The sequence below is a fragment of the Oryx dammah genome, unplaced genomic scaffold (assembly GCF_014754425.2).
Source record: "Oryx dammah isolate SB20612 unplaced genomic scaffold, SCBI_Odam_1.1 HiC_scaffold_11077, whole genome shotgun sequence".
NCBI classification, from domain to species: domain Eukaryota; kingdom Metazoa; phylum Chordata; class Mammalia; order Artiodactyla; family Bovidae; genus Oryx; species Oryx dammah.
The window spans coordinates 1890591-1908513 of NW_024080471.1; the positions used below are offsets into that span (position 1 = coordinate 1890591).

The 17923-nt window shown below is 56.0% G+C and overlaps 1 protein-coding gene across 3 annotated transcripts in view; it reads left to right on the forward strand.

Moving 5' to 3' along the window:
- Positions 1–13388: 13388 nt before the first annotated feature.
- Positions 13389–17923, forward strand: part of LOC120860457 (ras-GEF domain-containing family member 1A) — a 39283-nt gene continuing 34748 nt past the window's right edge. For 2 of the 3 annotated variants that reach the window (XM_040236268.1, XM_040236270.1), the window contains exon 1: positions 14124–14191. In XM_040236268.1, the coding sequence (XP_040092202.1) occupies positions 14174–14191 (18 nt within the window). In that variant the 5' untranslated portion in view covers positions 14124–14173. Of the gene's footprint in view, positions 13488–14123; positions 14192–17923 lie in introns of those variants that run through there. The other variant, XM_040236269.1, reaches the window with a different exon arrangement.

A 17923-nucleotide genomic window follows, 5' to 3' on the forward strand; every position in this document is an offset into this window, starting at 1 on the left:
TTCCTAATGATAGGTTCTGTTTTTATTTGCTGGGCAATTCCCTCTTCATTTTTGAAGGACAGTTTTGCTGCATAAAGAGTTTTTGGTTGACATCTTTCTTCTTTCAGTACTGTGTATATGTTACCCCACTGCTTTCTGCCCTACCCTTCTCTGGTTTCTGATAGGGAATCTACTTGGAGTTTGCTGAGCTTTCTGGTTGTGTAGATCGATGGTTTTCATCAAGTTTGGGACACTTTAGCCATCGGTGCTGCTGATATTCTTTTATTTATTTATTTATGGTTGCACTGGGTCTGTGTTGCTGCACTGACTTTCTCTCCTCTGGCCGAGCAAGGGCTGCTCCTCAGCGTGGTGCACGGCCTTCTCACTGCTGTGCCTCCTCTTGTTGCCGAGCTCAGGCGCTTGGTACACAGGCTTCAGGAATTGCTGCGCGTAGGCTCGGCGGGGGCAGCACGCAGTCCAGTATTCTTGTTGCTCCTTTCTCTCTTTTCTTTCTGAGACTGCCGTTATGTGCCTGTTGGTATGTGTGATGGTATCTGAGATGGTATCTGTATTTATTTTCCTTCACTTTGTTTAGTTTCTGTTCCTCAGACTGGGTGACATTAGTTGACCTCTCTAGGTTTATTGGTTCTTTTTTCTGCCTGTACAAATCTGCTGTTGAGTCCCCTAGTTAAATTTTCATTTCAGTTACTGTAGTTTTCAGTACTGGAATTTCTATTTTTAAAGATAATTTATACCCTTTTGTTGATATTCTTTATTTGGTGAAGCATTGTTTCCATACTTTAATTATTCAGATATAGTTTCCTTAATTCCTTTTTTCCTATTTTATTGAGATATAACTGATAAAATATTGTAAAAGTTTAAGGTATAAACCATGATGATTTCATATATGCATATTTTTCAAAATGATTAGCACAAAAGTTTAGTTGATATCCATCATGCCACAGTTACAGATTTAGTTTCTTAAAAACAAATTTTATTTTCTTTGCCCCAGATCTTAGCTGTGGCATGCAGGACCTTCAGTCTTCATTGCTGCTTGCTGAATCTTTTAGCTGTGGCCTGTGAACTCTTAGTCATGGCGTGTGGGATCTAGCTTCCTGAACAAGGATCCAACCTGGGCCCCCTGCACTGGAAGCATGAAATCTCAGCCACTGGACCACTAGGGAAGTCCCACAGATTGTTTCTTTATGATGATAACTTTTAAGATTTACTCTCTTAGCTACTTTTAAATATACTCTACAGTACCGTTAATTGTAGTCATCATGCTGTAATTACATCCTCAGAACTTATTTATCTTTCTGTGAGTTTTTGCCTTTTGACTGCTTTGTCAGGACGGTCACTGTGGTATGTTTGTGGCCACTGCATCTCGTCACACTTGAGTGCCTCGTGCTAGGGGACAGCCCAGCCACCCAGCAGAATGTCCTGAGTCTGGTACAGAACAGGAAGAGTTGCCCAGAGAAAAGGGTTGAAGCAAGTGTGTGAAGTGTGTGCCTTTTAGTTCAGAAAAAGAACCCCACATGTACATGTAAATCATCTCATGAACACAGAAAATTCCTAGTGGTTGCACACAAGATTAAGTAATTGTGGATGTCTCTGGGGAGGGGCTGGGACCTGGGGTGGCAGGGCATTTACTCTTCCTTGTGTAATCTTTTGCATTATTGAGTGTTTTTTCATGAGCATATATTGCATTTTCAATTTTAAAACAAGTAAAATAAACACGCAAACCAGGCAAACAAACAGGTGAATGCAAGCGAAGACCCTGCCCCGCTAGGCTTTGGTCTCTTCCTCTCCTCTGGAGCCCCGGTGCTGGCTGGAAGAATGACCACTTCTCTGTAGGCAGTGCCCACAACTCCTACCATGCCCCCAGGACAGGGGTGGGACCTGGAGGGGAGAGGGCACACAGTCTGCTCTCAGCTCTGTGCCCTCGCTGGGTATTCTCAGGACAGGCCTCAGGCAGTGAGGGCCAGGATGGGGGTGCTGGCCCAGGGGCTGCAGCTGTCTGGAGTTAGAGGAGAGGGTAGGTTGGTGGGATCCTCCAAGATGCCACGATTCTGGAACTAACTGTGAGAAACCCCTAATGGGAATGTTTGTGTCTGCCTAGGGACAGGTACACACACAGAAGAACACACAGGTCACCTTGTGTCCGTTTGGGGTAGGGTCCCTTCCCACCAGCGCGGAGCATCATTCTCTTTGGCTCCAGACAGGATGTGCCTGCAAGGATGCTCCTGGGCAGGCAGCCGCGGCCCCTCCCCAGGGAGGCACTCAGAACTCCAGAGGCCCCCCTGCCTGCTCACTCCGATCAGCTCAACCAGCCTTTCCTCTGGACTCTCCTCGGGGTCCCTCAGTGAGCCTCCCCTGCTCAGAGGCCTCTCTGTCCATCACAGACGGCCTCTTCCTGCCACAGGAGAGAGGGCTGGGAGAGAGCCTGGGACCCTTACAATGGCCCAGTTGTGTTTTCATGGTCATAGGGTCTCTGCAGGACCTATGTGGTCATGAGGAGGGGACAGTGAGCAAGGAAATCAAAGGAAGAACCCAAACTTCCCTCAATATATAAGTAAACTGTCACAAAGCATAATGTAACTCTCCAAAATATTGAAGTCAGCCAAGTAAATAGAGAAGCTCAAGCGTAGGAGACCATATGTTCTGCTCTGGGTAGAACCTTTTCCCGAAGGTGGAATTCAAACGTACCTGCATCACACCCTGCACACTTCCACCTGCTCAGCTCCCCATGCCCCGACTGGGTCAGGGCCTCACCCGGCCTAGGTCGCTGCCTACGGTGTACAAGGAGTGGGTCCCCTGGTGTCTGTGCCCAAGAATCACAGAACAAGTCTCTACTCTCTTCCACCAGGAGAAAGGTGGTCCTGGGATGTGTGTCTTGATGGCTTTGGGCTGGGACGTGCGGGTGAGCGGGTTTTCAGGGGCTCCTGCAGGGCTGGCTGGTGGGGAGGGCCCCCACAGAGGAGCAGCTCAGGAGGAGGGGAGCCCAGGCCAGTCCAGCATCCTGCATGGAGCCCCTGAGGCCTTCCCTGGGCTTGGCACCAGCCTGAAGCTTGGCTGTAAACAGTTATGTCCTGTTGAAATCCCAGGCCTGGGTCAGCTGGGTGCCCCCGGATGGCCTCAGGTGGCCACAGTGAGGGGAGAGGGGAAGACTGTTCCAGAGGCTGAGGGTGGGGGGAGGCTCGGGCTGGAGAGTGTGTGCCAAACCAGGAGAAAAAGAAGTTGCAGATGCAGTCTGCTTTTTATTTTTCAGAAATGTGGATGAGAAGAGATTGGAAGGCAGCTAACAGGGGTCAGGGGTCAGGGAGGCTGTGTTTGTGGGTCCAGAGAAGTGCAGAGCTGAGAGGAAGTGGAGACAGAAGCTGAAGGGGAGAGGGGGGTGGGAAGGAGGAGAGCCCCCCAGGGGGCTCCAAGGATCAGCCCACCTGATGGCTAGGGCTCCATCCAAAGGAGAGGATGAAGTGGGAGGGCAGACCGGGAGCCCCAGGGCCTGGGAAGGGGCAGGAGGAGCTCCAGAAGCACATGTGGTGTCGGGAAGGAGTTTAGGAGCTGGCCAAGGATAAGGGGAACCCAGTGAGATGGAAGAAGTCCCTCCCCCATATGCTGGCAGCTCCAAATCCTGGCCATCCCCACCCCTACCCCACCAAGCTGGGCTGGTACTGATTCCCTGTCCCCATTCCCCACCCCAACCCCAAGCAGCTCCAAAGCATCCACCCACCCCAACACACACACACACACAGGTGCTCGAGGGATCTCAGGAATGAGCTCTCTGGCAGTCTTCTCTGAGAACTGGAGCAAGATAACCTTGTGGGTAGCAGTCACTGACTCAGTCCCACCATACCTCCTCTGTTGTTGTTCAGTCGCTCAGTTGTTCTGACTCTTTGTGACCCCATGGACTGCAACACGCCAGGCTTCCTTGTCCTTCGCTATCTCCCAGAGTTTGTTCAAACTCATGTCCGTTGAGTCGATGATACCACCCAACCGTCTCATCCTCTGTCGCCCCCTTCTTCTTTCTCCTTCAGTCTTTCCCAGCATCAGGATCTTTTCCAGTGAGTCGGCTCTTCTCATCAGGTGGCCAAAGTATTGGAGCTTCAGCACCAGTCCTCCCAATGAGTATTTAGAGTTGATTTCCTTCAGGATTGACTGGTTTGATCTCCTTGCAGTCCAAGGGACTCTCAAGAGTCTTCTCCAGCACCACAATTCAAAAGCATCAGTTCTTTGGCACTCAGCCTTCTTTATGGTTGAACTCTTACATTCATATATGACTACTGGAAAAACCATAGCTTTGACTATATGGACCTTTGTCAGCAAATTGATGTCTTTGCTTTTTAATATGCTTTCTAGGTTTGTCATAGCTTTTCTTCCATGGAGCAAGCATCTTTTAATTTCACGAAGCAAGTGTCTTTTAATTTCATGGCTGCAGTCACCATCTGCAGTGATTTTGGAGCCCAAGAAAATAAACTCTGTCACTGTTTCCACTGTGTCCCCATCTATTTTCATGAAGCGATGGGACAAAATACCATGATCTTAGTTTTTTGAATATTGAGTTTTAAGCCAACTTTTTCACTCTCCTCTTTCACCTTCATCAAGAGGCTCTTCAGTTCCTCTTCACTTTCTGCCGTTAGGGTGGTGTCATTTGCACATCTGAGGTTATTGATATTTTTCTGAGCATCTCTAAGAGGTCGCTGCTGAGTCAGCTCCCAAGGGCTTAAAGCTAGTACCTAGCTGCACTGGGACTGCTCAGGGTCTTGAGGGGAGCATCGAACCTTGAACCTTCTGTTTCTTACTTTCTGTTGGGGAAAGCCTCACAGGTAGCTTGGGTCTCCCTGCCCCCTCTCAACTCGGCTGAGCTTCAGAAGAATTCCCAGGAAGCCATAGCGTGCATGGTGGAACAGTGGGTAAAGAATCTACCCGCCAATGCAGACACATGGAGATGCAGGTTTGATCCCTGGGTCGGGGAGATCCCCTAAAGAAGGGAACAGCAACCTGCTCCAGTATTCTTGCCTGGAAAATTCCATGGGTAGAGGTGCCCGGCAGGCTACAGTCAATGGGATTGCACAGAGTCAGACACGACTGAGCCCTTCCGCAGATATGCACTCACATCTCCCACTGCAGGCCCCCACATCAGTCTTTCTTTGGCTTGAGTGCACTAAGCTCCTTCTGTTCTTGGGAGCCTTTGCATTTGCTATGCCTTTTGCCTGGCACACCCTTCCTGGTACTTTTACCAGGACATTCCCACCCAGCTTAGGAGCCTCTGCTCCAGGCTCAACCCCCGTGCCCAGGGAGGTGGCCTTGGACCCCCAGGCTCTATGCCATCCCTTTCTTATCACCAGCTGGATTTTGTTCTTTTGTTTACCATTCTTCCCTCCCATAACCCTGAGGGTAAACCCTGAGTGCAGGGACAATGTCTCTGAGAACTTGGCACATAGTAAATGTTCATTAACTTAAAAAAACAATGAATAAGTGAATAGTTAGGAATGCAGAATGCCACTCAGTGGTTGAGGAGCCCACCAGTGAGGAGCTGGAGGAGTGGTGCAGATCCAGGGCCTTGGTGCCTCTTTCTCCATGCTCTCACCCGAGGCAGACATCACTAGTACCACACAGCACACGTGACTGATGGAAACCAGACAGGAACTCAGATCTCAGGGAGGCCCTCCAGGGGGCCACTAGCTCTCCTTAAGAGGTGGTGGGACGAAGGCTAGGGTATAAGGTGCCATCCAAGGGCAAGGCCCTCGAGTGTGCTCTGAGCGTCAGGAAGGCTTCCTGGAGGAGGTGACAGGGTGGGCCCAAAAGGCAGTGGGACAGAGAGAGAAGAAGAGCCACGGTTTGGAGGATGGGTGATCACATAAGTCGTGGAGGTGAGAATCAAGTGGATAAATCCCCAAGACAGTAAAAACCAGCCTGTACAGGGAGGAGGGCGCCTGTTAGGCTGGCTCCCACAGATTGTCCCTGCCTGGGACCAAGCAGAGCCTTCTGGTCTGCCAGCTGGAGGGAGAAGCTAGTGGGATGTAAGGAGAGAAGCAACGAGCACTGCTGAGAACATACAGCAGATCACACTGTCGGTGAGCGAGGCAGCACAGGGCCCTGGCCTGAGGCTGGAGGGTGCTGCTCCCATTCAGCTGTGCTGCCTGATGCAGCCTTTCCTGAGGCCCACCCAGGAGGGTCCATGGGCTCTTCTGATCCTTCATGCTGCCTGGCTGCCCTGGGCACCCTCTCTTCCTTGGTTACACCCTGGCTGGCAGGAACAGGTCTCCCTTCTCTAGGAGCGGTGAGGATGCTCAAGGGGCAGCACCCCCTGGTGGGCTACTGCCAAGCCAGCCCTGCTCCCTACCAGGCATCCTCAGGAGGAGCACCATAGCATCCCATCCTGGTTTAGCAAAAGAACATGTATTTCAATATGCTGATGACAGAGACAGTCATGTGCAGTGGAGAAATTTTGGGAAGTGTTCAATGAAGACGTATAAGAGGAGGCCAGTGGTGGGCAGGTGCCCTGATGACCCTTTCAGGGTGGATATGCCAGTCTGTGTTATAGGCACATACTCATGCACAGGGAGGCCACAGGTACATGCATGCACACACATGTGCACACATGTACTCATGATACCCATGCACACTCATGCACAAAGAACACACATGCAAATATTGATACGTGCACACAGGCACACACAAGCCTGTGCACAAGTGCAAGATCACGTGTGTGTGCATGGACCTGCTATACTTTCCACCAGGCTGCCGAGGAGGGGCTGTTGTCCCGCGAGGTGCCTTGTGGAGACCCACCTCTGTCACCCGCTTCTCGCCTTTCCCACCAATCACTCTGACACTCGCGCTAACACCCTGTGCTACGTTAAAGGGTATTTTTGCAGATGGCACAAGTGAGAATTGAGACTCGGGCTTCTGGTTGCCACGAAGCAGCTTCCTCCTGGTAGATGGGCCTCTCCTGTGTCTTCATTTGCAGGCCCTCTGTCTCTCGCCAGCTCTGAGGTGGAGGCCCTGCAGGGCGCCATGAGGACATTCACACCTTGTCCTGGCCCCACTGGCTGGCCTGTTCCCCAGGCAGTCCTCACTCCTCTAGGGTGGGAGATTTGCACGGGGCAGGGTCTTTCCCTTTATACCTCCTGCCTTTGCCACCCCTGTGTATCCTCTCGTCAGGCTCTTTTGGGTGCCTGGTTGACATCGTGACCTATGTCATCCCAGGGAGTGAGTCCCTGTTTGGGGTGAGGACTGAGGCTCACAGAAGTGTGACCTTGCCCAGGGCCATCTGCTAATGACTGAAGAGTCCAGGGGCAGCTCGCTGAGGGTCCCGTGTTCTTCCTCATCCACCACCACCCAGAGAACAACCATCGTCTTGGACAGAGTGGCCGGCGGGGCTCCAAGGCCATGGGGCTGCCCAGCCTCAGGTCACGGGCCTTCTGGAGGACCCAACCTCGGGATCTTCATCCTCTCAGCGTGGCCCTGCAAGACCCAGAAGTCTCACCTTGGCCCTGACCTCCACATGACCCCCCCAGGGTCAGCTTCCCCATGGCAAGGCCCCCAAATGGGAAGGTCGTGTTCTCTTGGCCAGAGGACTGTTCTCTGGTGATAACCAATCCTGGAATGGCCTTTTAACATCAGGGTTGCCCATCAGGTTGCCAAATATTTGACTCAGAGGAATAGAAACTTTCGGGGTGCCATGGCGGGTGGGGTCTTGCCACTCTGGTGCAGGGGGAGTCTGTCTGCCTGGGCCAGTAGCCAGGTTCCTCTGCAGCTCCCACTGCTGTCACGCACTGGGGACTCAGGTCTGAGTTCCTCAGGGAAAGGGGTTTTTTCATCTCCTTTGCTCTTGGGAGATAAATGCTGGTGGCTGGTCCCACACATAGACCAGAAAACCGCCTCTAGAAGCTGAATCGGCTAGGGAGTGTCGCCAGAAGGGAGGCCTGGGTTGTGAGGAACTAACATTTCTTGGAGAGCAGGAACCTGAGTGTGGCCTCTCTGAGGCCTGGGGGTGGGGCCATGGGAAGGGCCAGAGTGTGGCCTCGGGTGGTCCTCCTGGTACTTGCTTGCTCCTCACCCCTTCCTGGTCCACCCACCGTGGGCACCAGGGCACCGGCCCAGAGACTCTGCAGGCCCCCCTGCGCTGGTTGCTCCACCTCTGCCTGGTGATCTCTGCCCAGTACTGCCAGCCTGGATTGGTGGGCACTCAATGTGAAGGGGTGATAGGATTCAGGGGAGCACGGCCAGGGAGGGCTGCTAGGAACTGGTCCCCATTCACTGGAGGACAGGACCAGATATGCTTATGCCCAGGGCCCCCTCTTCCTTTCCTTCCTCCACTGAGGGTCCTCACGGACCTCCTCCCACCTGCCGTCCCTCCTTCTCTGGAAGTGGAAGCCAGGCTTCTGGCACCAAGCATGGAGGGACGGCTCTCCTGATGTACCCAGTTCCCCTTCCAAAGGGCTGGTTCTCTAACGTCTGGCCCCTCCTGGCACCCTTTGTGAGAGCAGGCCCCCCTGCCCAACCCCATGCACCAGGATCTCTGCCTCCTCCCAGCCCTGCCCACTGGGGCACCCAGGCCCCTCCCCAACCCCTAGGACCCTCTGGGTCTGGCTAGGCCCCTGGGGAACTGTCCCCACCTAGCCCGCCTGGCCCCTTGGTTCCCCTGCAGCTGGGCCCAGGGAGGGAGCCAGGCTGCAGTTAACACACAAGCCTGTGGCCGCCTGAAGTCCCTTCTCCACCTCCTCCTTTCCCAGCTTGTTGGCAGAAGAGTGATGACGGGCTGGGTGCAGGGAGCGGCCGCCATCCCAGGTGGTCTGTGCTGTTAGTCATGGTTAGTTACACGCCCAGTTGCACATTTGCAGCAAGTTACACAACCTGGCGGATGGGTGGCTCTACCTTAATCTATTTTCACATAAGACGAAGGGGAGTGCCACAGTCAAGGCAAGCAGAGGCAACGGGAAGGCTTCTTGGGGGATCCTGCAGGGGGCTGCTCTGTTGGCAGAGCAGTAACCTGTGCAGTGTGAGGGGGCATCAGAATGGTCTCTTCTCCTCTCATTTGCCCTCCCAAGCTCCTTGGGCTCTGGTGGTACCTAAAACCATATCAGTGTGTTTGTTTCCAACATTATTCTCCAAAAGGGAGTATCCATGGGACAGGGCTAGAGAAGTGCAGACAGCCGTGTATGTTCTCAGTGGACGTCAGCCTGCCTACCTCATCTAGGTCCCCTGAGGACAGGGTCAGCAGTCAGGTCCTGCCCCAGGGTGTCAAACACACGTGCCATGAAGCTCACGGGTTAGCGTGGGTGTGAGCTTGGGCAACCCATGACCGCTCAGACTGCTGACTGGCCCTCGGGGCACACCATATCCCACAGGTTCCTGTTAAACACTGTTAGCGAGGGCGTGGAGGAAACTGGAAAGGGCCTCTCCGGAGGTGGTTATGAGTTCAGATGGCCTGGGCTGCCTCCCAGGCCAGGCGGAGAGCCCCTGGACAGCTCAAGTCCTTGGAACTAGAAACTGAGAAGTTTCCAGGGCTTACCACGTGCTTGATTCTCTGGCTTCATGTTTTGCCGGCTGCCCTGTGACCTGGGGGTCATGAACCCTGCTTTATATCCAGGAAATGATAACTCAGAGAGGCGCCTGCCTCACCATGACACTCAGAGTTGGAGCCGAAGCTCTGCCTGCACGGCTGCCCTGGGTCCTAAGTGGCTGGTGGGGTGGGTGCCTCAGCCGGACAATGTGGGGAGGGGAGTGTGTGCAGGAAGCAGAATCTGACTGTCACCTGCTCCCTCACCAGTGGCGGTCACCTCTATTGGTCCCTCAGGTCCCATGAGACTCTCACCTGAGCCTGCTGGCACCTGCCCCTCCCCCCGGCGTGACCCCCACCCTCCCTGGAGCCCTAGCTTCCGAGGACTTAGCCTCCACCGGGTCTTTGTCGTGATGCTGGTCCACACCCCAGCACCTGGGGCTCTGCTCCCTCTGTTCTGCAGTGGCAGTCACCCAAGATGAGGCCCCCTTCCATCTTCCACAACTGAAACCTTGCAGGCTGTACCTTTTTAAAGGAAGGAAGTTTTTACCCAGAGAGGCCTTTGGTTTTGGAGAGAATGAAGAGGGAGGCAGAGACCACCTTAAATTGCTCCCTTCCCCAGTTCGGCTTCTCTGAACTGCGGCTCACAACACACTTGGAAGGGTCTTGGGGCTCAGACAGCTTTGCCCTGACTGGCATGTTATTTCTTCTTCTTTTGTCTCTCTCTCAACTTTTTTCTAAACATAAATTGTTCTGAAGTGTAATGTACATATAGCAAAGTGCATGATCATAAATGATGCAGCTCAGACTTTTCTTGGGGTGAATACATGGGTGATCAGTACCCAGCCCCAGCAGACCTCTTGGCTCCTGATTAGATGTTCTTTCATGTCTGGTTTCTTCTGCTCCACGTGATGCTGGTAAGACTGATCCTGGTGTGTCCACTCTTGTTGATCGTGGTGCTCCCAGAGTGATTCTACCTCCTCTCTGTGGAGGACAGCCAGCTGGTGCCCAGTATAGAACCACTGTGGACTGATCCTGGTGTTGATGGTGGAGCTCCCAGAGTAATTCTACCTCCTCGCTGTGGAAGGCAGCCAGCTGGTTCCCAGTATAGAACCATTGTGGACAGTGGTGCTCTAAACACCAGTGGATGGGTCTTCGCGTGTGAGTATGTAAGCATTTCTGGTGGTTCTACACCCAGCGAGGAGTTCTGCAGTCTGTGTATACTTGGCTTTCTGAGGCACTATTGGTCCGTCTTCCCACGTGGCTTTACCAGTTCAGCTCTCACCACCAATGATGGGAGTTTCTCTCGTGCCACATCCATGTCAGCACCTGGAATTTTCTGCCTTTCCATTTTAGCCACCCTGGTGGGCGTACAGCAGTATCACACGGTGGTGTGAATTTTCCTTCCCCTGATGACTAATGAAATTGAGTGCTTTTTCTTATGTTTAGCATCTTTTTTGATATCCTTCTTCAAGTCTTTTGCCTATTTTTAAAAAGTTGGGTCTTCAGACTTTTTGATTTATGTGAGTTCTTTATATATTCTGGACATGAAGCCTGAACTGGATGTATACACCTATGTCTAGCTCTGCACATGTATTCACAGGCATACATACACACACGTGTTCACTCAACAGAGAGGTGCCAAGTGCCCCCATATGCAAACATGTCCCGGTCCCTGGGGCACAGCAGTGAACAGACCAAGGCCTTGCACTCACAGAGCTCAGTTCTCCCTAGAGGAGACACTGACAAGGAAGTAGAAGGAATATGTCAGACTGAAGTGGCCTTCAGAAGGAAAGTTCAGGGGGAGAGGAAGTGTGGGAGTGGAGGTTAACACTGTAAATATGTCACCAAGAAGGTGACACCTCAGTAAAGACTCAAGAGGAAGAACGCTGCACGCAGAGGGAGGGCGAGCAGGGGGCGGGGGCGAGTGGAAGGTGGGAGGTTTCCTGTCGGAGCACCCACGTGGCCACTAGACCCTGGCGTTCATTTCACTGAGGGTTCTGGGCAGTGGATGGGCAGGACCCAACATAGGTTTTAACAGGGCCAATCGAGCTACTGTGTCAAGGCAGGATGGGTGGAAGCAGGGACATTAATTAGGAGCCTGTAGCCCTGAGTCCAGCCTCCTGTCCCAGTTTCTCGCTGGTCCCAGGTGTCTGTACTCGTGAGGATGTCCAGGGTCACTGTCATCCCGGAATCAGGCTTTGCTGCTCTTTGCTCAGAGCGTCCTCTCATGGTCATGGGATAGATGCCCTGTTCCTGGCCTCATGGCCAGCCCACATCATCTGGGCTGCCTCATCTTCCCAGAAGTCCCCAGCACATGTCTGCTGGCCGCACCACACCTGGTTCCTTTTCGGTTACTGGGTTCCCGTATTGGTCCCCTCAAGCTCCCCCTGTAGCATCCTGCTCCCTGAGCCCAGCCCCACCCACAGCTTCAAGCAGGGGAACAGCCTGGCAGGGGTCAGCCCTGGCAGGCCCATCTCCCTGCCTCCATGGGAACCAGGAAGGATGTGGCTGTGGTCCTTGTGCACACATGAATGCTGAGGTCACACCTGTGAGCCGAGGAGAGAGAGCACCATCCATGTATGTGAGGACATTCCCATGGCAGGGACAATGGGCAGCGGGCGCTCCTTCCTCCTGGGAAAGCATCCACCTTATCAAGGGATGCTGGTGAAACCTGTGAGTGAGCATGTATAGAAAGGCACAGTGGGGCTGTACATGGGCTCAGCCACCTCCTCTGGACCACAACACCTAGAGAGGCAGAGGGGAAGGCTTGCTCTGAATGCAGGTGGCAGCAGGGGTGTTAACTGCCCACGTGGACTTTCTGGAACTATACTGTGGCCACCTGAGGGTCTAACTGTCCTGCAGGGCTGTGGGATAGAGCCGAGGACTGTTGGGGGGAGGGTGCCTGGAAGATTCCCTCAGGGCAAAACCCTTCACCCCTCTTGGCACCATGGAGTTTTCTGAAGGGGCAGGGTGGCCCGGCAGGCTCAGGACCAAGGATCCAGGCTGGTCCTGGTGCCATGAGTTCTCTGTGGAGGCCACTGTGAGCTCTGCATCCTCTGACTGGCGTGAAAGGAGATGCAGAAGCAGCAGGGGGGAGGATAGTGTGAAAGCTTGTGTGTGTGTTGGGGCGGGGGGAGCTGATGTATCTGCAGCCCTGGCCATTTCTGCTGATGTTGCCCCCTTCTACCTAACTACCCACCCCAGGAGCTGTACAAGACTGTAGCTAATGGTGCAGGGGCTGGAGCGGTGAGATCTGGGTTCCAGTGCTAGAAGAGAAAGTGGAGTGGTTTCCAAACTGCTGTATCCTCTTGGAGGAGGGACTCAGCACAGCCCCTCATTCCTCAGGACAGAAATAGCTATCTTCCAGGACTCAGCCTGAGGGCCAGTCTTGCTACTGGTGACAGAACAGGCAAAGGAGAGGGAGTAGCTGAGGGGAGAGATGGCTGTCTCACAAGGCTGCTGGGGGGTGAGGTGTGGGGCTGTCGAAGGCAGGCTTCCAGGGGACCTACCTGAATACTGACAGGGTCACCTCTTCCCATCCCAGCCCCAGGCTTGCTCATGAGCTCTCCCAGATTCTGCCCTGTTCCCATTCCCAACTCAGCCTCTGGGCGCTCTGGTTCTAGACCTCCCAGAGAGGACAGTCTTCCCTCAGTCCACCTTTCCCTTTCAGATTCTCAGGGCCTGGGTTGAGGGCAACGCAGGAACCCGGTGGAGGGGCGATCGGTTGCCTGACAGGATTCCTTCTCAGCGCTGGGGCTCCTGAGGGCGGAATGACGCGTGGCTGTGCCGTGTGCCAGGTCCGCCCCATCCCGTGTCTTAGATTAGTCCTCCCACAAAAGCAGCTGCTGTGTCCCCTGTGTTCACTCAAGGAAACAGGACAGACTTCCGTGGGACGCTCGAGGCCAGAGCTGTGTGGAGTGAGAACCCCGTGAGGGGAGGCATTCAAGCCAGGCGCTGGCCAAGCACCTGCCGTAGCTCTGTAGTGGACATCTAAGATGAGGTGAGGCTGGGGAGGGCGAAGAGAGGCTCGAGGGAGGATACGGGGGCGCAGGGGGCTCTCCGTGAGCTGGATCTCACCGACACGACCGTTCCCACCCCGCGCGAAGCGCCTACCAGCACGGCGCCCCTTCGCCTAGTGGCAGAGCCCGTCCGGAGCGCCCAGCGCCGACACCCTGCTGTGGCCTCTGTAGTGACGCCACGACCCGCTCCCCCTGCACTCCTGGCGCCCCCAAACCCCGCGCCGGGCCTGTGAGCCCGGCCCCCGCTGCGCCTGTCCCGGCGCCCCAACCCCTGCACCTTCCCCAGGGCCCTCCAGCAGCGCCCCGCCCCGCCCTTGCCACGCCCCTCCGCCCTTGCCACGCCCCCTGCGCCACGCCCCATTCGGACCCGGGCCGGGCGCCTGCCCCTGCCACGTGGTCCGCTCGGCCCCACCCAAGTCCCCTGCTACCCCGGGCCCCCTACCTCGGCCCCACCCAGACTCCTTGCCTTCCGGCCCTGCCCCTCCCCGGGCGCCCGCCGCCCCTCGGCCCCGCCCCTGGCCCGGCCCCGCCCCGCGGGAGGAGGCGGGCGTGGGGAAGTCCGCGGGCAGGGCCGGGGTTTGGAGCCGCCAGGGCGCGCGGGCAGAGAGGCAGCCGCACCCGAGACGCCCGGGGCGCCGGGGGACAGCGCTGGCAGCAGGTAGCCAGGATGTTTCTGGAGCCCCAGGTAGGGCTGCGGCGCATGGCAGGTGCGGGGCGGCGGGTGGCGGAGGCGGTGACGCGGACGCGCTCGCAGGGCAACCCCTTGATTGCAGGAGGACCGCGGGGCTAGGAATTCCTGCGCCGCCGAGCTGCGGCAGCAGGGCTGACCTCCCGGCAAGGAGTGTGGCCACCCGGAGGACATCTTCGGCCAGGCCTGGAAGAAGCTTGCCCTTGGGAACCGCTCCCTCTGTGGGTCCCCGCGGGCAACTGCTGCCAGGTGGGCTGTGCCCAGGGCTCAGAACAGATAGGCAGCCGAGGCTGCCACTGCCTTGCCTGGCCCTGCTTGCGGAGGCCAGTGTTAGTCTAAGGCTGAGCGGCACCTCCACAGCTGGTACGGACCCCTGTGGGGCGGATAGCGCTGCGGAGGCAGGTGACAGCAGCCCAGCAGCAGGGCCGGCGGGCTAGGACTGGCACAGTCAGGCGTGTAAGAGACAAGACCACAGTGCATCCTCTTCCCGACTTGAGGGGCACAGAACCACCTGTTTGCCCTGGAGGAGACAGGGGGACTGTAACGAGGTGGGCATGTGGGAGGTGTGTACGTGTGTATGTGTGATGTGTGGGTGAGAGTGAGATTATGTGAAAACCGTGGGATGTTTAAATATGGGATGTGTGCGTGAGAGAGGGAGAAGCACGGAGTGGGGCAGGACACAGACACCTGTGTATTTAAGGGCAGTGAGCCTCAGGCTAGGGCTTTGAGGGATGTGGGCCCCACGATGAGGGGCAGCTTCTTTTCTATAGGAAGGAAGCTGAGAACCTGTCATGGAATTAATCCTGAGCATGAGGCAGTGTTACATTTCCATGGCTGTTTATCACAGTTCTTCCTTTGAGATGATCAGGTGATGTGATTCAGGTGCTGCCCTTTAAGCTGTCTCAGCCTGGAGCTCATCAGAGTAGACCCAAAACCTCAGGGGCCAAGAAGGGGGCTGCAACTGGGCTAATCAGGCCTGGCTGTGCCCAAGAAGCAGGACTCATTCGTTCTTTCATGTAGTCATTACTCGTTTATCGAGCCCCTGCTATGTGCAGGCACTGTGGATTCGGCAGGGAACCAGATACAAGCCACAGCTCCTGTCCTCATGGCTCACCTTCTAGCAAGAGAGGGGGAGGAAAAACCACAATCAATAAATGAGATACGGAATGTTACATGGTGAGAAGTGTTAAAAGAGAAAAAGTAAACGAATAGAAAATATCAAGGGTACATCAGGCAGGATAATTTAGATTATCAGCAGTAGCCGAACCACCCCCAAAGCCAGGGGCTGATAACAACAGTGTCATTTCCACTTATTGGCTTGTCCGTGAGGGGTTGACAGGGCCCCACCCCGAGCCTTCCTCTCTCAAGGACCTGGGCTGACAGGTCCCATGGCAGAGGGGGAGTGAGGCCCTTGCACTGACATTTCAGTGCCCCACTTCACAGTGCCACACGTCACTTCCACTCACCGTTCTTGAGCCAGATGAGTCACATGGCCCCACTCAATCTCACTAGGACCAGCAGTGACAGTTCTGCTCAGCCTGGCGACATGTCCAGCGTGTTTGGTACCCAGCACATTGACCACCAGTGTGGGGCTGCCTTGGGTAGGGCAGTCCAGGGAGCCTTTCACCTGAGGACCTGCTGGACGAGAGGCAGGGAGATAGTGGCAAGGGGAGCAGGAGTGCCTGCCAGGATGTCAGGCCAAGCTTGGAAGTGGAAGCTGCCCTTGTGTTCCGGCACCAGACTGGAAGCCAGTGTCAGGGGTAGGGCTGGTGAGGGTGAGAGGATAGTTTGTCCAGCACAAGGGGCTCAGGGGCTCAGCTGAGGGCGTGGAGGAGGAGAGAAGGCCCGATTTGATCACACTCTGAAGGTAAAGCGAGAGGCCCTGTTGATGGTGGAAATGGGGTGCAGATGGAGAAGAGGCAGCAACTTCAGGAAGGAGTGGTGGGGAAGGATGCAGGTGGAGCAGGTGGGGGCGGGGAGGAGGGAGTGCAGTTTGACACCCCCTGGGGCAATGTCACCTGGCACTCGCGGGCAGTATGGAGTTCAGGGAGGGTCTGGCCCGGGAGCTGGTGCGGAGCCGCAGCTTGCTCCATCCTGCGGGCTCTTGCCGCCTCTTGGCCATGCTGCCTACACTTGCACCTGCCGGTTCAGGACAGCCCGCCCAGGCGCCACGCCCCCGTCTTGCTGGGCCTGCCTGCCGCTGGGGTTGGGGGAGCCTCGTGTGAGCTCCACCAGGGGAGGCAAGGGGAATGGAGGGAGCCACAGCATCCTGTGTCGACCTGGCTGCCTTCTGAGGTGCTGGAGCACTGGGAACAGTCGCATAGCCACCGAGACAGGGCCCACAGTGGTGCAGGGTCTGCACAGGCTGGGCCGTCCAGGACAGCCGCGTGGGGTATCGGGTTTGGCGTGAGTAGGGTTTGGCCACGGAGATGGAGCTGAGGTACCTGTGGAAGCCACCTGCACCCTCCACACCTCTGGGCTCCTTGGGAGTCTCCCTCTGGGGAGTTGCAAGTAAGTGAGCAGAAAAGGGCTGGTCTCTCAGGGCTCTGGTGTGAGACCTGCTATGTCTCCGTGTTGTTCCTTCTCCTGACCCACTGGAAACTCCCTGGTGTGGAGTTTCCTTGGAAGCCCACCTCAAGCCCTCCCTGACGTCTCCCTACAGAGTTATACCCTCCACCCCACCCCGTGCCCCCTCAGCACCCAGCACAGACACCTGATCCCGCGTCTCTCTCTCACGCTGCGGGGGCGTTACTGCTGCCTCTGCTGGGCGACAGGGTGCTCTGTGGGCTCCTCCAGGCCCAGGTGTGTGGCACAGGTCACAGGGCCTCAGGGATGTTTGTCAACTAAATAAGTGAGGGAAGGAAGAAGCAGACACAAGGGCTGGAGCGGCCCGTGGAGACTGCCCAGTTCTGCTTCCTTGTTTTACACATGGGGAGGCTGAGGCCCACAGGGGCTGCGGCTGGCCTGAGTTCAGCCAGGGGTCAGAGCTGGCCCCTTGACCATGATGTCCACTCTCCCAGCTTCTGGGCTGGCTGGAGCCCTGTGGGTTCCAGGACAAGGGGAGCCTGGAGGCAGACAGAATGGAGAGTCCTAGGTGACGGGTCAGGTGAGAGCATGTGGATGATGGCCTCTACTGGGGTTCTCCACTTCTTCCCTGCTGGAGCCCTCCTGCCCCCAAGGGCTCTGGCCCTGTGGCCTCAGGGCGGTTGGTGGGCCATGGGGTTTCTCTGGCAAACCCACTGCCCTGTGTCTCAGCCTCCAGTGGAACCACCCCACCCTCACTGTCCTGCTCACCCACGCCTGCCTGGCTGGGGCCAAGCCCACGGCATTTCCCAAAGGTCAGTGTGGCTGCCGCACGAGCCGCCCCTTGTCCATGGCAAGTGTGAGTCAGAGGCCCTGGGAGCCAGCTCTCCGGTCCCCTCTAACCCTCACAAGGTTGCTGAGCCAGGGACACAAGAGGAGGCTGAGGCGCCACGATGTAAGGCAGCACCGTGAGCAGACCAGACGTTCATCCTGGGGCTGGCTGATCCCAGAGCCTGGACCCCCTGCACACACCAGGCGTCTGTGCAGCATCCTTAGGAGAGGGAAGCGAGTTCCCAGGAGAGCCCAGCCGAGAGGGCAGCATGGGGGGCTGTCAGGGGTATGTGGCCAGGAAAGGGGGCTGTGAATCGGGTGGCTGATGTGGGTGGCAGAGTGGGCCCACTGGGAATGTGTCCCTGGCCAGTGAAG